Source organism: Perna viridis, chromosome 11 (genome assembly GCF_037379345.1).
Source record: "Perna viridis isolate PV_CMFRI_1.1 ecotype Kerala chromosome 11, ASM3737934v1, whole genome shotgun sequence".
NCBI lineage: Eukaryota > Metazoa > Mollusca > Bivalvia > Mytilida > Mytilidae > Perna > Perna viridis.
This window is the reverse complement of record NC_142455.1, coordinates 7,524,520-7,543,853: the sequence shown is the minus strand read 5'-3', so window position 1 is coordinate 7,543,853 and position 19,334 is coordinate 7,524,520. Positions and strand designations below refer to the sequence as shown.

The 19,334-nt window shown below is 31.4% G+C and overlaps 1 protein-coding gene across 3 annotated transcripts in view; it reads left to right on the top strand.

Moving 5' to 3' along the window:
• LOC148602816 (integrin alpha-6-like) overlaps positions 1-16,143 on the top strand; it is a 58,554-nt gene extending 42,411 nt beyond the window's left edge. For all 3 annotated transcript variants that reach the window (XM_088554032.1, XM_088554031.1, XM_088554033.1), the window contains 5 exons: positions 1,895-2,050; positions 3,258-3,374; positions 4,528-4,629; positions 6,314-6,439; positions 7,442-16,143. In XM_088554032.1, coding sequence (XP_088410158.1) covers positions 1,895-2,050; positions 3,258-3,374; positions 4,528-4,629; positions 6,314-6,439; positions 7,442-7,534 — 594 coding nt within the window. In that variant the 3' untranslated portion in view covers positions 7,535-16,143. The remainder of the gene's footprint in view (positions 1-1,894; positions 2,051-3,257; positions 3,375-4,527; positions 4,630-6,313; positions 6,440-7,441) is intronic.
• The last annotated feature ends 3,191 nt before the right edge of the window (positions 16,144-19,334 follow it).

Below are 19,334 nucleotides of genomic sequence, written 5' to 3'. Positions count from 1 at the left end.
TCTCATTGTTAATGCCACAGTTTTGATTTGCTTAGAAGCTATTTTTCCATTTACCTTTTTAAATTATCTGTGTTGAATATATTGTGACATATTTAGTATGACAAGATGACTTTAAGTGGTTGTTTTATTGATGCATGTTAAAGTTGTTAGTTTGGGTTGATGCTACCATAGTATGCCCAGAGAGATGTAGATTTAAAAAGATCTCTTACTTTATGTGGTGTATGTTATATGTATGGGTCAATCACATTTACAGTATACTGCATGCTAGGTTTGACTGGAAGCATGAAAATACCTTTCTTTTGAACTTTATGAAACCTGTTGTCACTTATCGTAGGTGGATCCAAGGAGGTGGGGTCCCCCTTAGGTGATTGTCTGGATCCGCCCCTGCTCATTTATTTTTATGCATGTTTTTAGATGATAAAGGTTTTTTCAGTTATGTATAGATTATAGTATTTTTCAGTAAAATGTAACAGAAGAGACATTAGAATTTTATCAGTCTATTTGGTATTCAATTTAAGTGCACCAAATCAGTAGCTCATTACCCTGTACCTATTACCTCTGCTTAAGGAGGTAGACCTAGTTTAAGGGAAAATAACTTTCAATTATTGATGTGTTTGTATCATATTTAATTTCACTAAAGACTTACAAGCTTTCCTTTGAAACAGAATGAAATCAGTCCGAGTAACTTTGATGCTTACACAAGATTGATGTAAAGTTGTGAATACAAACGTTACAGTGATTTGTAACCTTTTACAGGGGTATTGGTGGTTTTATTGTTAAATTGATGTGAAGTTAAAACATGTCAATCTGAATTATATATGTATTCTTTTTATCCTCATTGGACAAGAATGTTCAATATAGGATTGATTGATTGTTGGGGTTTAACACCTGCACAGCAATATTTCAGCTACATTCAGGCGAGTAGAATATGTAAAAAAAAAATCATTTTTATAAGAATTTAAAAATATGTCATATTGAAAGTTTTCAACTGAACTTTTTAACAACGATGACAATTTAAATTTTGCTGTCAGCTATCCTTTCCTGTGAAGTAACATTTTAGATTTTTAAGCAGGTCTGCAAGAAATGACAATTACATCAACCTTTTGGCTAAGCAATATTTACTTAATTTCAAATCAGTGTAGGCCGTTGTACTGAAATTGACAGATGTAGATTATCAGCTTCAAGTATTATGAATGTCCTCCATCTTACATCGAGTGGCACATCATGTGTCTCTCAAAAATCAGGAACTGCTCATCCTCAAGGAGCACTTGATATAAAAGAAGAAGATGTGGTATGATTGCCAACGAGACAGTCATCCACCAATAGTCAAGCAACAAACAAACTTCTACAGTTCACAACACACTTTTCAAAGTTGACATAAACCATACCATAAAGCAAGCTGTCAAATACCCCAAAATGAAGGAAGTAAAACTATTCATAAAAGACAAAAATCAACCTAATCTACAGAACAAAATATAAAATGAATAACTATGAGTTCACCACAATTTTTTTGTTATGGTATTTTCAGTTCTTTATTGTAGAGTAGTGATCTTTGTTGTGTTTATTTGGTGTCACCTGCTTCATTTTGATCTCAGATTTGTCTTCATTTGAAATTTTGGCATGCCATCCTTTTACTAATATGAAATTTTCTACTGCAGTATGAATTTGTTCTGCCATAGATTTTGCTTTTTGCTGATAAAACTTGCATATAAAATGTTCGTGAATATGCCAGATTAGGCTGACAAATCCTGAAAATATCGTATTTAAGTAACTGATTTGGAATGGCAAAATATAATAGTGTGGTCATGTGTTCGTACATGAATTACATATGCTAATTTTATAACTGTGTCCTGTAAAAGTACACTCTTTCTGATATATATATTTTTTTTTTTAGCCACAGTTTGATGTACAGACTGGTAACAAGGCATCAGGTCCATCATATACAGTAACAGATAATCGACGCAAGCGGGAAGTCGAGCCTACTTCTACAACAGCCGGACCACCAAGCCGTAAGAAACAGGAGCTTGTATCCAAAAATATTGTACACGTGGTAAGTTTTTGAGTAGCAGTCCACATAAAATTGAGGAACTGACATTTGTAAAGTGATTCATGGAGAAGAAAAGCCACCAAACAAACGATGCTTTTTGCTAAACTCTCATAAACCATAATCATTTCTGCATTCTGATCTGCACTTTTTTTCAGAAAGTCATATATTCCATCTCCCACTAAAATCAACCAAATGAAACCAAATCAAGAACGATAACTCTTGCAAATTGTCAATTTTATGTTCAATCTATATAATTTTTATCTCAAAAGCGCAACAACCAAAGGAAAACTTTTATGTGGTCAGTAACTATTTTTTAATAAGAAATAAAACTGAATTTGGTGGGTTTTTCACATGCATGAATCACCTTTCTGATTTTTAGAGAGACCAATACTTAACTTGTAACTATGTGTTAATAGATGTAATGTGCCAGTCTCTATTTATGTCACAAGGTACATAATTACTTTATAAAATTTCAAGACACTTTGTTGACTTTTTAATATAAATTTTGGTCTTTATAGAAGGTCGTTCGATAGAGGAAGGATGGTTTATAATAAGCCCTTCTTTCAACTTAAGATTAAAATACAATGTAAATATGAAATGATATAAAGTTTAAACTTCCTTGTGAATTGTCTAATTAAGTGTAAGTGTTTGTAAGAATCAGGCAAAATGGGAAAAATCAGAAACATACATGTCAAAACCCCACCGATCTGACAGTATAATATTACTCAAGGACACTTTCTCTACTTGAAGGGACCATTATTTGATCTCTGCATCACTGGCTTTTCTCAGAAATTTGTCAGTAAAATCTTAGAAAATGAGATTTTGACGGAGTTAACTGCCCTTGAAATGTTCATTTTCAGTGCATTTAGATGAAATTGCAACTCAATGGTCCAGCATGACATGGAAAATCTTGTCAATTTTCCTTGATTCTGATGGTGCAAATAGTCAAACTACACTATCAAAAAATGTTTTTTTTTATACCATGTTTCACCTACTGCCTGATTTTACAGGGACTGACACTTAAATACTGAATATTTATTCATTTCCCTGAAGGTAACTTTATTCTTTGCTGCAGTACATTATAAAAAGTACATGCATTTGGAGAGAAATTTGTCGGTTAATGAAAGGTACATACAAAACCAATTAACAAGTGTATATTCTGTAATTAGATCAAAACTTTATTGTACAAAACAGTTCTTTAATTTTCTAGGGTTGTCAAGAGAAAGCAAACTGTAGAGTGATGGAATGTAGGATAAAAGGCTTGGAGAAAGCAGCTCAAGCTAAAATCCTGCTACGTGCCAGGATTTGGGAATCGACACTGGTTCAGGTATAGTCTAACATATTATGCTGGTAAAATGCCCTAAGAGCTCAAAAAGATTTAATGCAGTTAAAAATTTTTTACCCCACTTTTTTAGCTCACCTGGCAGAAACCCATGTGAGCTTTTGCCATCACCTGGCATCCATTGTCATCATTGTCGTCGTACGTCATCCTTCATGGTTGTTAACAATTTTTCAAAACTCTTCTCCTCTGACACTACTTGACCGATTAGAACCAAACTTGGTATTAATGTTCCTTGGGGTATTGTGCATATAATTGATGTGGTGATATTTGATCATTTGAAAAACATGGCCTCTGTTACTCAAAATAGAACATAGGGGTCAGACAGCAGTTTTCACATATATCTAAAAAAGAAATGTTTGGTTTAGCCACGTTTTGACATTGATAAAAGTGTTCAACATGATAAAATCAATCTGTGGTCAAATTTTCGTGCTAATGTGTTAGCTATGTTTCAGTTACGGCCCTTTTTTGAGGTTTTTTTTTCACTTTTTTTAATATTATATAATATTGGTTTTCAAAAATTTTCTCATTGACACTACCTGACCAAATAGAACTTAACTTGGTATGAATATTCCTTAGGGTATTCTGCATTGGCCTGATGTGGAGAATTTTTATCTGTTGAAAAAATATGGCAGCTGTTACTAAAAATAGGATATAGGGTCAGACAAAGGTTTTTTTCGAATATATCTTCAAGACCTTTAGGTTTAGCAAAGCTCTGATTAGGTAAAAGTCCTCAGCCTGACGAGATCTATCTCTGGTCAATTTTTTGTGTATATCTGTTCAGTCATAATAGAGTTATTGCCCTTTTTCAATTTTTTTAATACTTTAACTGTTATTTCCTTCAAAAATCTTCTCCCTTGATACTATTGGACATTGATATGATTGTTCCTTAAGCTTGAGTGTTAGGAATTTTTATCCAAATTAAAAATATGGCTGCTTTTATAAAGATAGTGTTGCTTATCAAACCATTGAGTGATTCAGGCTCTTTAGAGCATCTAGTTCATGTAACATCATGAATGCTTTTTAAAGTTTTTTTTTATTTCTTTACATTTGATTTCAGTATGCAGTTTACAATTGAAAAGGCCAGTAAAATATGATTAAATATGGTTTACCAATATATTTAAATTATTTCTATTTTTAGGAGTTTAGTGCTGTAGATGAAGTATGGATACATTCAGAAGGAATGGTTATTTTAGATTCAGATTTACATATAGAACAGAATACTACTGATGATGTTTATCAGGTAAGTTCTGTTAAAATTTAACCTAAGGATCTCATTTTGTACTTGACCCATTTAAAGGTGGTAGACCTAGGGTTAGGGTAACATCTGATACAAATCACTGATACGTTTTTATATCAGTCTCATGTTAGCTTAAAAATTAACTTGGACTGACGTCATTCTGTTTCCAGTGAAAACTTGATAGGCTTTGGTGAAATTAAATATGATACAAACATATCCTTGATTTCAAGAGTTATGTCCCTAACCTAGCTCTGTCTCTTTAAGATGCAACTGAGCAGGCCTTTCATTAAGAGGTGGTACCAGGTAAACTTTACCCTTCAAAACTACTGAAAGGTTCCTCCAGAATTTTAAAATTTCATACATTTTTATTAAACAAAATGATGAAAAGTACATTCTACAAAACCAAAGGTACCTGCTACAAAAAAAAAATAATGAAACCCCTGCTGAGGATGGATAATGTATAGAAATGTTAAGGGAAAAGATACATGAAAAACATCAAGCATTTATAGTGAATACAGGATTCCCAAGTAACTTGTGTGGTGATGATATCATGTAGCCAGTAGTTTTTGCAGGGTGCTAAGTTTAATGCATTTTTGCATTTTAGTGGTCAGCTTTAAAATGCTAAACTAATATTCTGCAAAAAACTTATTCTGAGTGTAAGTACTTATTGCATGTTTGTTTGTATGTTTGGCATACCATTTTGCCTAAAAATAATATTTATGTTATTAGATCCACTCAGGCTGATTACACGACATATATGACATAGAACAGTTTTCCTCTCTTTTGATGCATTTTCTAAGTAAGATAACCCATTTTGATAGCTTCATGTGACCTTTTTTGTGTGGCATCATCCACCAATCAGATATTGTTATACAGTACATGATAGAAATTATTCAAAAAGGTTTCAACACCATGACAGACAAATTTTGATTTTGCAACATAATGTCACAATGAAAGTTGTTGGAATATATGACAGTATTTTCTCTGAATGTAGGTAGGTTTCTTGTAAAATGCAACAATTTTTGGTTTCATATGGTACTTACATTTATCCCTATTGAAATTGAGACTTTCTTCTTTTATGTGCAAAAGATTGATTTTCTCAACAATCCATATAAGAAACACTTGATCTTCAATAGGGACTTCAATGTTTAAGAACCTATTAATCTGACATGAATACCACTGACAGGGCAGTATGTAGGTTTCTTGCAAAACAAAACTACAAATGAATAAGACCATCATTGTGAAATGTCGGATAGTAGGGGGTCAGGTTGTGGATTATTTTCATGTTCAGATTGGACAGGTTCACTACATTCCCTCTCATTAGAGGTTGAACTATATTTAAATCTCCTTGTCTCTCTATCAGTAATGGTTACATTTTTCTGAACCTGATATCTGAGGTTTTATTGATAGTTTATGCTTTTATAGATTTTAATATATTGCTTTTGCATGATAGTTTGTCTCCCCTTTTCCAAATTCCTTGCTTAACAACATATACTTTATGTTTATGATATGTCATGATTTGACAGAAATGGCTGCTTATTTGTTAGTTGGCATATGATGGATGACTGTCTCATTGGCAATCATACTACATCTCCTGGTAATTTTTAGTAGGATGATGTTGACTTAAGCTTTGAAGCTCAATCAAAGTCCTAGCTCATTAATACGCTTTCAATCTTTTGTAATACAGGCCACAACATACGCATTACCAGATTTGGGTAGGAGCGTTACTGAAGAAATAAAATGGTGGATTATATTAGTAGCTGTTTTAGCAGGATTAGTGGTTCTTATTATATTTATACTAATACTCTGGAAGGTATGTATGATTTTCAGTGAAATCAATTGTTCTACATTTTGGAATACTAACTCAAATTTCTTAGTCACTTACTTAAAAATAACAAAATTGTATTTGTTTACAATAATTAATAATTTGACTTTTTTCATTGCTAATATGGTATCACTCTCTTTTGATTTTTTTTAAATAGAAATTAAAATAAATAAAGACTGAAAAGTAAAATTTTGTTGAAATTATCAATTAAAACTTGACACAATGGTATGGAAGTGCCACTAGCAATTAATGGTATGTTTTTATATTTGATATGCTTATTGCTGCTGTAAACCTTTTGATAATGTGATTTACAAATGATGCAAAAGTATATGTCACATGACTAAGGTCTACTTTAGAATGTCACATGACTGCAAGTAACAGTGCAACTTGGTACATTTTCATCTCTCGACGTTGGCCTATTATGAATTCATGATATGCATCAAAGCTTCCCACATCTCCAACAACAAAATGCTTGATTCTCGTCCTGTCCATTGTTTTAGTGTCATAATGATTTTTAAATGTTTAATTGTCTGACTTGGACAAATACTTCATGAAAGTCAAGTTTGTCACTAGTCAAAGGGAATGTGGAACATGATAAACAACTTTCCACACCAAAATAACACTTCTCCAGGGTAAAATAGAATCCTAGAATTTTTGCTGGCATTTCGTGTAGAACCCATATCCGGTTACCTTTGGAATTATTCATGTAGGAGATTCTCTCCGTCCCACTCATTGATACTGTTTTATGTGGTAGATTCTATCCCCAATTGACATTGTTTTATGTGGGTGATTTTTTATCTAAAAATTCATTTATCTAGTATTTTTCACGGATAATATAGTAATTTTAACCAAAATCCTCCAGGAAATCTTGCATTTTTGTGTTGGAAATTTTGAATTTTTCATTGATTTTTTTTTGAGTCTCCCCTATCGTTGGAGGGATACAGTTATGTAGAACCTTCTCCATTATACAGTTATATTTATCTGTTTCAGTGTGGATTCTTCAAGAGACTTAGACCTGAAGGTTACGAACCTACATATAAAGGTGACTTAAAGAAAACAAAAGATGATGCAGCATACTCATAGCTAAAGTGATGTTAGGTTTTTAAATTTTATCCTGATTCAGTGTCTTATGAAATCTGATCTTCCTTTTAAGTAATTGCTTATTATAAGTGCTATGATAGTCCAGCTTGCCCAGGGTTTACCAACCAAAAGTTGTGATTTACTATGCTTCCCTAAACAGTAGCATATTTGATGTGATTTTAGTATTTTTTCCAATGAGAGGACCAACACTACAGTTTGACCAATGTATCTTTGTTTCAACTGTGTTGTGTTAATGATATTATGCTTTTGAGTTTTTCTCTGCTTTGTCATTGGGTGTATTTTAAAGTGACACAAATTTGTCAAATGATATTTTTTGTTTGTTTGTTGAAATGAGTAATATGACACAAATGTTTTTCCTCCTGACATTGTGAAGTGTTTGTGTATAAAGCGTCTTTTATCCAACATTTTATGCAAGAAATGACCAAAGATATCTAAAGTGTGCTATTCAATACTTAGTACGTATTAGGGTTTGTTATTATATCCACCGTTTATCTTAAAAACCATGGTTGCATTTTTCCAGCTGTTTCATATTTTTTGAGTGTTTTTGATTTGACAGAGAGGTTGTGTAGATGCAAAGAAACTATAGTGCTTGTATGTGTATGTTATATTTTGTGGTTGTAATTTTGGTTACTTTTATTTCTTGGATTGCATGTATTCATATTTAGGTCTAAGATATTCATTGAAATTCAAGTATTTCACTGTATTTTTTAATCATTGCGTTTCTCTTCATTGTTGTGAATACAACCATAATGACATCACTGTTACCATGGAAACATTCCAAATCAATGAAAAGTGCTCTATTCCAGTATTGTTTTCATATAAATCCATAAAATTCCTAATAGCTCCTATCTTTTTTCAGTTAGGCTTAAATTCCTTGAAAACTTAAAATTCAAAGGGAATTCCTCAAAAAAGCCCTTATTTTTTTATATGAATTCATACATTTTCATCTGACTTCACTGCTGTCTTAAGAGTTTCAAAAATTATAATTGCAGTTGTTTGTGTCGATGACTGCTTGTTTTGTAATTTAGAGAGTGTATCCAATATATCTAATTGCAGATAAACAGGTGTTCTTCAGTTGGGAATCAACAAAAGTCATGATAGAAAAATAGAAAAAATTGTCAGTGTTATTTATTTTGTGTCATAAAATTCCTAATTTTGGCCCTAAATAAGCCAGTAATTTTTGCTATAAGGTACTGGACAGCCTGCCCGGCAAATAAAAAATGTTGTTTAGTCCTTGTTCATCTGTCGAACATTAGTCAATTTAGTTTTTCAAGACGTCTTCTCCTGTAGTCTGATTTATAGGATGTTTTCCTTTGCTTGGTGTTTGTATATAGATTGGAAATATCAGTTTAATCAGGGATTTGATTTTTTTTAATAATGACTCTTTTTTGGAGGTATATTGATGCTTTAGGATTGTAATAAAAATTATATTGTAAATTGTGGCTACAATTGATTACAAAAAACTTAAGTATCAGTCCATATAAAATTCAGAAACATTCTATGGTAAGGTGATTCATAGTGTTTAAAAAAACCCATGGATCAGTCATTCATGGGAAACAAAAGCCCATGGATCAGTTGATGTTTTATTGGTCTACATGTGCTATATTTTGATGTGGCAATAGTCCTTTCTGTATTTAGATCTGAACTTTTGAGAAAAATACACTTTAACCTCTCATTAAAATCAACCAAATCGAACCAAGTCAAGAACAATAAATCTTGCTTATTTCAGGTACAATCTATATTAAAATTTTATCTCAAAAGGGCAACCCCCAAATTAAAGACTAAGGTTTGGTTATGTGATCTATAACAGTTTCTGAACAAGAAATAAAACTGAATTTAATGGGTTTTTGACTTGCATGAATCAGCTCCTGTCTGATTTTTAGGAACACAGCTACTTAATGCCATTTCTTCTCTATATAAACATTTGTGAATAATACCTCAGCAATAAGTACATGTTTTCCAAAGATTTTTTTTAGATGTATCATTCCCTGCCCGATCTTTACATGGAATCAACTGTAATTAAAAACAGACTATTATAATTGCTTGGGCATAATTTAGTCTGCCAGACGCAATAGCATTATTTGGACACTTTTATAATTAATTTATTTTATGATAATACATTAGATTCAGTGTTGAGTGCTTATGAATCACTGTGATTAGTCTGTAATCCATGAGAACATCAGAAAATGGACATATGTACTGTGAAAGTACTTAAACTCATGGATACCAATTTTCATGGTTTAGGGAAGAAACACTAGTTCTTAGATTCTTGAGTTCATGGTTTTGAAGTTTCAGTACCCACATCAGTGGGATTCTCCATTTCGTTGGGAACCAAATTTTGTGGTTTGGCCTACCCACAAAAACCATGAAAATTGGTACCCCACGAACAATAGCACCAATTTATACCATGAGTTACATGTACCTTTAGAATGTCAGTTAAGTAATCTCTAAGTTTCCTATTATACTATAAGTGAAGAGTATAATTCCTAAGTTATACTCTGCTTGCTCATGTTTTTCCTCCATATAATCTGATTTTATCATTGAAAACATGATTGTAGATGTGGCTGTTTTAGTTGTGATATTTAAGTGCTCAATTATGTATCAATTGCCATCTTTATATTTAACTTTTTTTATTGTATACTGAACCAATAATTTTGTATCTTCTAATTTTCTATTTATATTTTTGTGTTGTGCCTCTTTTCAACTTCCACATGCATATCTAAGCAGTATTTTTGTCTCTGATATTTCTGTAGCTTTTTATGGTGTCTTTTTTGTGATAATGTATTGGTCCATCAAAGTTTTTAAAATTACATGTTTAGTTATATCACAATTAATACCTAGATAATGAACAAGGAGGTGGTTGTTCACTTCAAATTTGTTTGTACTACCACAAAGGTTAACAGCTACATATTGTCTGTTGAAATGACACCGTTTCTGCCTTATGTTTTTTCTACATATTTCTGCCATGTGTTTGTACCTTTATTTAATAAAAAAAATTAACATAAGGCATGGGAAAAATTTGGTGATTATGAAGCAAAAAGGTTTTCAAAAATTTTGGCATTTCTAATTTTTATGAATGCTTATTTGTGTACAAAGTACTGAGGCAAGAGTTAATATTTTTCAGAATTTATTTTAACATTTTTAGACAGCCTGCTAAAATATGCCAAACTTAGCACCTAACAAAAATGACCCCCTTTACAGTATTATAATTGTCTTAGTAAAAAATTTGAGTATCTGTTTTGCATGAAAGTATTTCTTGAATACCATTTTTGCAGTTAAATAAATCCAGGCAAAACAAAAAAAAATGGTAGAAAGTTTAGAAACACTTAACAGGTATTCAGCTTACTCATACATTTTCATGGATTGCAGGTGAAATGTAAGATATAGTCCTTTATAGAATTCATATTATAAGGTTGTTAATAATTTAAAATGCAAAATGTACTGTAAGGGTAATAATTTTCAGGGGTCATTGCAATGAAGCATATTTTTTTTAGGGATATCATTTTTATGGTTTTAAAAAATGATTTTAGAGAATCAATTTTTGGGAATACTATTTTTCATGCTAATTTACTGTCAGAAAAATAGCAAAAAAATTAATACTTTTTACAGTATTCTTCCAGTACAGTGGATTCCACTTAATCACATACTTGTTACTTGCATATACCTATTAATCTTATAAGAATCCAATCAACAAAACCATTTTTCATCTTATCTGTTTAAAATAAAAATCCCTTATTTGCGTAGCATATGACAAAAAATTATAAAAATTATTCTTTATTTGTAAACAATTTTCAAATTTGCTTAAAAAATTACGTAATGGATAAAGCAACAATACATCATTAGCAAAATCCTTCAGTTTTCTGAAGAGATTTGTCTCCCTTTCCTTTAACTATACACTTGGGTACGAGTCTTATTAGACATGACAAAAAATTAATTGGGAAAGGATGTTTATAAGTTGAAGGATCTTTTGTCCAATCCCTTTCCTCTTTATGCAATAAAATATGTTCAATTAAAAAAAATCTATCTTATCTTAAATGTTGAAAGCTTCAGGTAGTTTCCCTTAGAATGATAATTTCTGTTAATTGCATATTTTATTCTGACAAATAGGCTATGTTGTTATCAGGAATTCACTGTGTATCTCTGTTCCCTTTTCTGGTTGAGGTGAATTTTTATTTAACCTCACATAAACTCAGGTTTGAGACATGATCTGAGTAAAATTAATTACCTCAGTCGAGATTGATGTGATACACTACTTAGTCTGGTAGTCATTGTTGTGTTTAGATGCACAGGACAAAACAAAATTGAATTTAAGAGTTTGAGAGATAATGATTCTATTGTATGTTTTTTTTTGCCAGTGAGCTCACTTGATATGAATGGTGATAAGTCACTACCAAAAACAAAATACCATATATTCCTGTACATTGTATCATTGAAGACTTACATTTGTATATTTCATTCATATTTTGTATATCCTGTTTTTTTGTATTCAATTGTAAAATGAAGTATCTTTGTAAATTTTAATTGTTGACTGAAGACTCTGATTCTTTCATGATTTATATGTACCAAGTAGAGGTTCTTTTTATAAGACCATTTCAAAACCCATTAATTTGGTATTAAAAAGTTGCATTGATCAGATTTTTCGGAAGTTTTATTGTATAAATTTATTATTTTACGTTAGGCTTATTTGTTCATATAAGGGGATATATGTAGGTTCAGGGCCATAACTCCGATCATTGATACGTTTGTGTACGCCATTGTAGATAAATCTCATGTAAACATTATAGATTTGTTTTATCCTATTTCATATGAATATGATGCAAACATATCACTGATGTCAAGAGTAATGTCCCTTGGCTTAGGTCTGCCTCCTTACTGCATTATTGTTGATAGATACACAACACTGCAATTGTACTTTGGAAAAAAATAATTATACAGTTAAATTGATGATAAATGTAAATATGTGGCTTATAAATACTTCATCTAAGCCTGGTGTGTATGTTAAATGTGGGTAATAATACTTCATCTAAGTTTGGTGTGTATGTTATATGTGGGTTATGCCTGGTTTGAATGGTATTTGTAGTTTATGCTTGCTAAAGCCTTGTGTGAAGGTATTTGTGGCTTATGCTTGCCTAAGCCTTGTGTGAAGGGTATCTGTGGTTTATGCTTGCCTAAGCCTTGTGTGAAGGGTATCTGTGGCTTATTGCCTAAGCCTTGTGTGAAGGGTATCTGTGGCTTATGCTTGCTTAAGTCTGTTGTGAATATTTTTTGTAGCTTATATTTAGCGGAGTATGGCGTGTATGTTATTTGTGGCTTATTTTCACCAAAGCCTGGTGTATTTGAAAATTGTGATGTATGTGTTGCCTGAGCCTTGTGTGTCTGTTATTTGTATCTTATGATTGCTTAAGCCTGGCCTCTGTGCTATTTGTGATGCATGTTTACCCAAGCAGCCTCATGTGTATGTTATTTGTGGCTTAAAGTTTGCCTAAGCCTTTGAGATAGCTTCTCCACACAAGCTTTGTACATAGCCTTGTCTATGTTGCTAGCTTTCTGTTTTTATTGCTTTGTATATTGTTTTTTTTAACTCACTGTGTTTGTGTATTTGCACTTTTATAGCTTAGTATTCAAATGTTGCTAGTTTACACCACACTGAAGTAAGTGACAGACATGACAGATTGATCTGATATTCTTAATGAGGACAATTTATATTATTTTTTTTATTTTCTTGATTTAGCAAGTCTCTCTTGTAATACGAAAACAAGTTTAAATAAATCAAATACATAGTTGTAATTTACTGGTTAATTTTAGTAAACCATTAAGATTTTTGTGGTAAAACATTTCTGACAACACTTAATTTTCTATGTCCCTACTCGATAGATATGGAGGAATGCCACACTCCACTTTAGAATTTTGGTAAACAGTATTTCCAAAATAAAAAAAAATGATAGAAACTTCCATTTTTCTTATGATGACATACATTCAAGGTATATTAAAACAAGTTGAATCACTGATTGTATTACCTTATAACCATAAAATATATTAATATGCCCATAATAGATTACAGCAATTATGTGTAGAATATATGTATAGTCTGTATTTATTATAGTTATTGCAAACATTTTTTTCATTTTTGTTTTTTGGACAATTTAATCGGAACAAAATATTTCTAAGAATAAATATACCACTTTTATTGTTTTTGTGAGTGGATTTGTTTTGAAATTGGGATGTATGAAATTCTGAAATTTATTCTTTTAGAAAATGATTAAGGGGAGCCTCTATTCCCTCTTCACCCGGCAAAATTAATATTATTAGGTAGTTTTTTTTTATTTCATAACATTTTCCTTAATGGGCTGTGGAATCTAAGTTAATATAAAATTTGATACTATAAGCACTTAGGTCTTACTTTGTATGTGAAATGTGTTCATCAAAGTACTCAGGCAAGTAAATGAAAAATAAAAAATGTTTAGGAGAATATTTGCCCAATAGATCTCATTACATGTGTAGTATTAGGAATAAATGGAAAGGAGACAAAAAATATAACTACTGTCGATTTTACATGATTTGGCTTTGCCTATTAGGAACAGAACTTTTTGAACTCAATAACATTTGTCTCTGTTGACAAAGCACGCTTAATGTTATATGAAATGGTACATAAAACATGTCTATTCGAGATAAAATGGCTGAGAAGTTGAATCTGCTGCTACCCATGGCCTTTACAATTCAGCCTTATTATGTGCATGGTTAGGGAATTACACATAAGTGTAGTCATTTTCACACATTTGTTCTACTATGATCTACATATGTACTTACCCTACATAAATCTGAGAGTGGTTAGTTTAAGCACTTTAGTATTTTATTGGTTTTCCTTTCTGCTTTTAATGCACGATGTTGCTTAAGGAGTAGTTTTTGTCTAAGATTGAACGCTCATATTAATCAAACCCTGTATACATACAAGAATTAATGTGTCATGTATTTTATGGTATTGATTGTTGTGTTTATTTCTATTATTACTAGTTGCTAGTTCACAGGATCATGTAACTATATTTTTTTTCATTAACATAAAGACACATTTAGCATGAACAGTCTAGAATGATCGTAGTTTTACTGAATGTGTCTTTATATTATACTTACAACATTTTTCATTGTAGTACATGTGTGTAATCAACCATTGACATGTAAATATATTAGTGTATATATCAAGACAGTTACATGTACATGTATGTCCATAATCCAGTGATATTATATTGCCAAACTTTGTACATAGACAGAATATTATTGACGTATAATGTAGAATTTTCCTGTAATTTACATTTCTCCTGTGCTGTTTTGTTTTTTTTATTTAGTTTTATATTTTATTTTTTAAGAATTTATGTGTATTGGTTGTGAAATACATGTATCCATTTTATATGCTTATAAAGCAAACTCTATATCTGAAAATAACCTATTTTTTGCCAGTGCCAGTGTAAAGTTTAATTGTGTTCTTTGGAAATGACTTGGTTTTATGATGTTTTATGATGCTTTGGGTAATTTGTTAGCTGTATATGTTTGGTAGTAAAAGTCATTCCCTCTTCATGTTCCTGTTACGAAACAAATTAAAAATACAAAATCTATGCAAAGGAAGTTTCTCAACTTTTTCTCGATTTCTTTACATTATAAAGTGCCTTAACTAGCAGACTGAATCATTGTCAGCAATAATAATGGTAGGTTGGAAACAAAAAATTAATTATTAGAAAAAATTAGAGAATTTAGGTTTTTTTTATCTTGGTTGAATATAAAGAGAATATTACAGAATTTTCTGAGATGCATTCAATATAAATATTTTGGATTGTATAGGTTGAGATATGTTGTCTTGGCTAGGAGGTATATCTCGTAGGACATCACTGAAATCAAACATCTCTGTTGTGTAAAATTGTTACATTCACCGACTTACACATATCCATGAAATAAACTGAAGATATGTGTAATAATTTAAATGTGAAAATGAAGACTTCCAGGTCAATTTATTTCTTGTCCTTGTTATAGCTAATGTACAGTGGTACACTAAATATTGTACTGGCTAGATCAATGATTATGCCAAGGGCAGAATCTGATTTTTGTTTACGCAATGCCTGGTTGTTTGGTACTTCATTTAATGTGTGTTTTACTGATTTCATCTCTATGAAGAAAATATATACAGAATAACGACAGTTTCGAAGTCGAAACAGGAAATCTCAAAGTGGGCGGGATATGGCGAGATTTGATATTCTTTCGAGAAGTTCAAAACGGACGTTATTCTGTTTAACGTTATGTTGTCATTGAATATTGCTGATTTTTTAGTATCACAACAGTAGCAAGAGATAGAAATATATGGCAACAATAATAATAAAAAAAACAATTGAAACAAAATAAAGATGCGGATAAACATTTTAATTTATAAGGAACCAATGAATTACGTTGATTTGTAGTGGCTTTATTATATTTTACATATTTGATTGTGTTAATGTTTTTACTGTGCTGGCTTACATTATATTAATCATTCCATGCCTATCGTATCACATATTTTATTGTTCTACATGTTAACTTTACATACGGGAACAATAAAGATGTTAACCAATTATCGTTGTTTACCTATTTACTTTTAACAGGTCTCAAACTTGCATCTTCTTCATTTTTTTTCAGTTTCAATAATTTGTTATTTAGTTCTCATCTCTTTTTAAAAAATATTAAGTTGAGCTGCCAAATCTCTTTGCATGTCATTTATTTGTTTAAACTAGTGTGAACATATGATATTAAAATCCTTTATCTAATGATTACATATTCAGTTTCCCTTCTGTCGGGGAACCGACATTATAATTTCATTATTAGCTCACCTGGCCAAAGGCCAAATGACCTTTTGCCATCACTTGGCGTCCGTCGTCGTCGTCGTGGACAAATTTTCAAAAATCTTCTATGAAACTACTAGACTGGCAGGTTTTAAACCTGGCATGATTGTTCCCTAGGGTGTTCTGCACTAAATGACCGTCGGGATTTTTGATCCATGAAAAACATGGCCACTGTTACTAAAAATAGAACAAGGGGTCAGATGGCAGTTTTTTGCAAATAACTCAAAAATTTTTGGCACGGTAATATTGTTAAGCATCATGAGACGGACCTATGCCGAAAGTTTCAAAATGATTCGTCAACTGATGTAGGATTTGCGACCCCAGAAACAGTTTTTTTTTTGCATTTTTCGCATGTGAAAATCCATCACACATAATTCAATGAAGGTTGGCATATGTGTTTCTTAGGGTATTCCACACAAAATGACCGTTTGGAATTTTGATCCATGAAAAAACATGGCCGCCGTTACTAAAAATAGAACATAGGGGTCGGATGGCAGTTTTTTTGCAAATAACTCAAAAACCGTTGCCTTTAGCAAATTTCTGGCATTAGGTAATATTGTTCAGCAACATGAGACGGACCTATGCCGAAATTTTCAAAACCATTCATTGTCTGATGTAGGAGTAACTTTTAAAATCTTCTCTTAAACCTTTTAAGATCATTGAATGAAAATAAGCATAATAGTTCTTTAGTGTATTGTGCTCAAAATGATTTGTGATTTTTAATCCGTGAATAGATATGGCTGCCTATACTAAAAATGGAACTTAGGGGTCGGAAGACAGGTTTTTGAAGATAATTCAAAGATTGTTGCCTTGAGCAAAATTCTGGTTCAGGTAATAAAAATGCTAATAAAAGCAGTTCCTGCATTTGACAATTTACTTTACTAATTGTGCATTTACATATTCGTATAACATTTTAGCCTTATCAAAGATTTAAAATGATGTCTTTTTCATCCTTATTGATATTTTCGCGATTTAAAAAAAAATGAAGAAAAACTTAATGCAATCAATTATTGCTGGAAGACTCTCTTTTCCTAGTGTTTAAAAGTAAATACTTATGATTTATTTTTGAACAACCAAAGTAAAGAATAAAAGCTGCATTAGCTGTCATTTTCGTAATTTTTTGTTTCTGTTGAAATATGCCTTAACTTTGAGTTATTTCTACCAAATTGTATAATTTCATTTAATATCCACAAATAACATGTGTTAAATACATGAAATAGGTGTCTATATATTTATTGTCTTGCAAGACAAAAAAATCGACCTTGATAAATTCGTATGCATGTGACTTCTGGTGATCTTTATCCACGCATGTGATGTAAGAGTCTCTTTTAAAAAAAAAACAAGTTTGATTGTAAAGCGAAAGTGGTTAATCGATGGCAAGGAAGACCGTCGGACTCAAGAAAAGAAAAAAAAAGTTCGAATATAATGCAAGGTTCATTTTGAAATTTACGTATTGTGATATAATGTGGCATAAATATGGTCAGTGATGTCATTATTTGAAAACTAATCAAGAAATAGATGAAATGAAATGAAAACAAGACACGTGCTTACCTGTTATCCCTTATTGTTAATATTTTACAAAGTTTAAAGTATTTTTGACCCAGGTGAGTGTCCTGTCGGCAATCTTCGGAAGTAATGGCGAAAAATAATTAGATCTGAGCTATCGATCTTCTTTTATTAAAAAAAACCCTTGTTTTCTGTAGATGGATCGACAGCTATTGCTTCAATTGCATTACTACAAACTTATTTTATTTTATTTGCAAAGTTCAGTAGAATCAAAACTGAACATATTTTGCAGCTAATGCAGCTGTAAAGAATTATTTTTTTATTCTTTGATATTAGTTCTTAATCGTGGAATCGATGGATCTTGAAATGAAATATGCTTAAGAGTTTCTGTGCACATTAATGTTACACGTGGTTAGATAAATATCATGTGACATTTATGTGACTCGAGACTCACATACAACTCACATGCACTAAACTTAAAATAAGCATGATTTTCTGGTTAATATTTACTTCACATGAAAATTACGTAAAGGATAACCACACGTATTTCACTTAAACTCCGTTCGCAAACTACATTTACTCAATTCAGATGAAAATCATCTGAATTTCATGTGAGAAATATGATCATGTTAAATCATTTTTTCCTGCCTCGGGTATTTCAAATGTACTATTGCCACATGTTATGGTAATAATCACTGTTTAATGAAATAGACAAATCCATTTTTGCTCAAATGTTTTCTGTCGACATTTAGCTAAGAAACATAAAATAATACCTTACCTTATAATTCCTTTATGTGTATGGAATCCTGCAATTCATTTTTGTACTACTCTATATTCTGCATTTGGTGTTGCTTGAAATACTACTTAAACAGTCATAAAACGGCTAATGAGGATTTGTTTTACTCATTGCACGTTCCATAACTTAGTAAGAAGCACCAAGGAAGCGAAAATAATGTAGACATCAATCACTTGAGAAATCTGTTCATGGACTAAAGTTTGGTGTTAGCTGTAAACATTTCAACGAAAATAACATCACTGCAACTCTCTATTCACTCACTGAAATCGTAAAGACGTGTTTATTAGTTCTAGGCGTAAGAACCTTACAAGGAAAAAATAAATTGACTGATATTACATTTTATAAAGGTCTGATATCGAATCAAGATAAACTGAATACAGGGGGGTTATGCAAGCATTTTACTTAACAGTATGATTAAGCTTCATTAAGCCACTTAAAAGAAAGTAAAGTATCCCTAATATCTATTGATATCACCCTTTGAGTCATCTTATGCAAAAACAATCTCATAAAATAAGTAACCTTCTGAAAATGTAAGATCTTACTTGAATGTAGTCTATCGCACTTCAAAATAAATATATACCATATTCTTTTTAACGGAAGGACATACCAATGTGGTACAAGA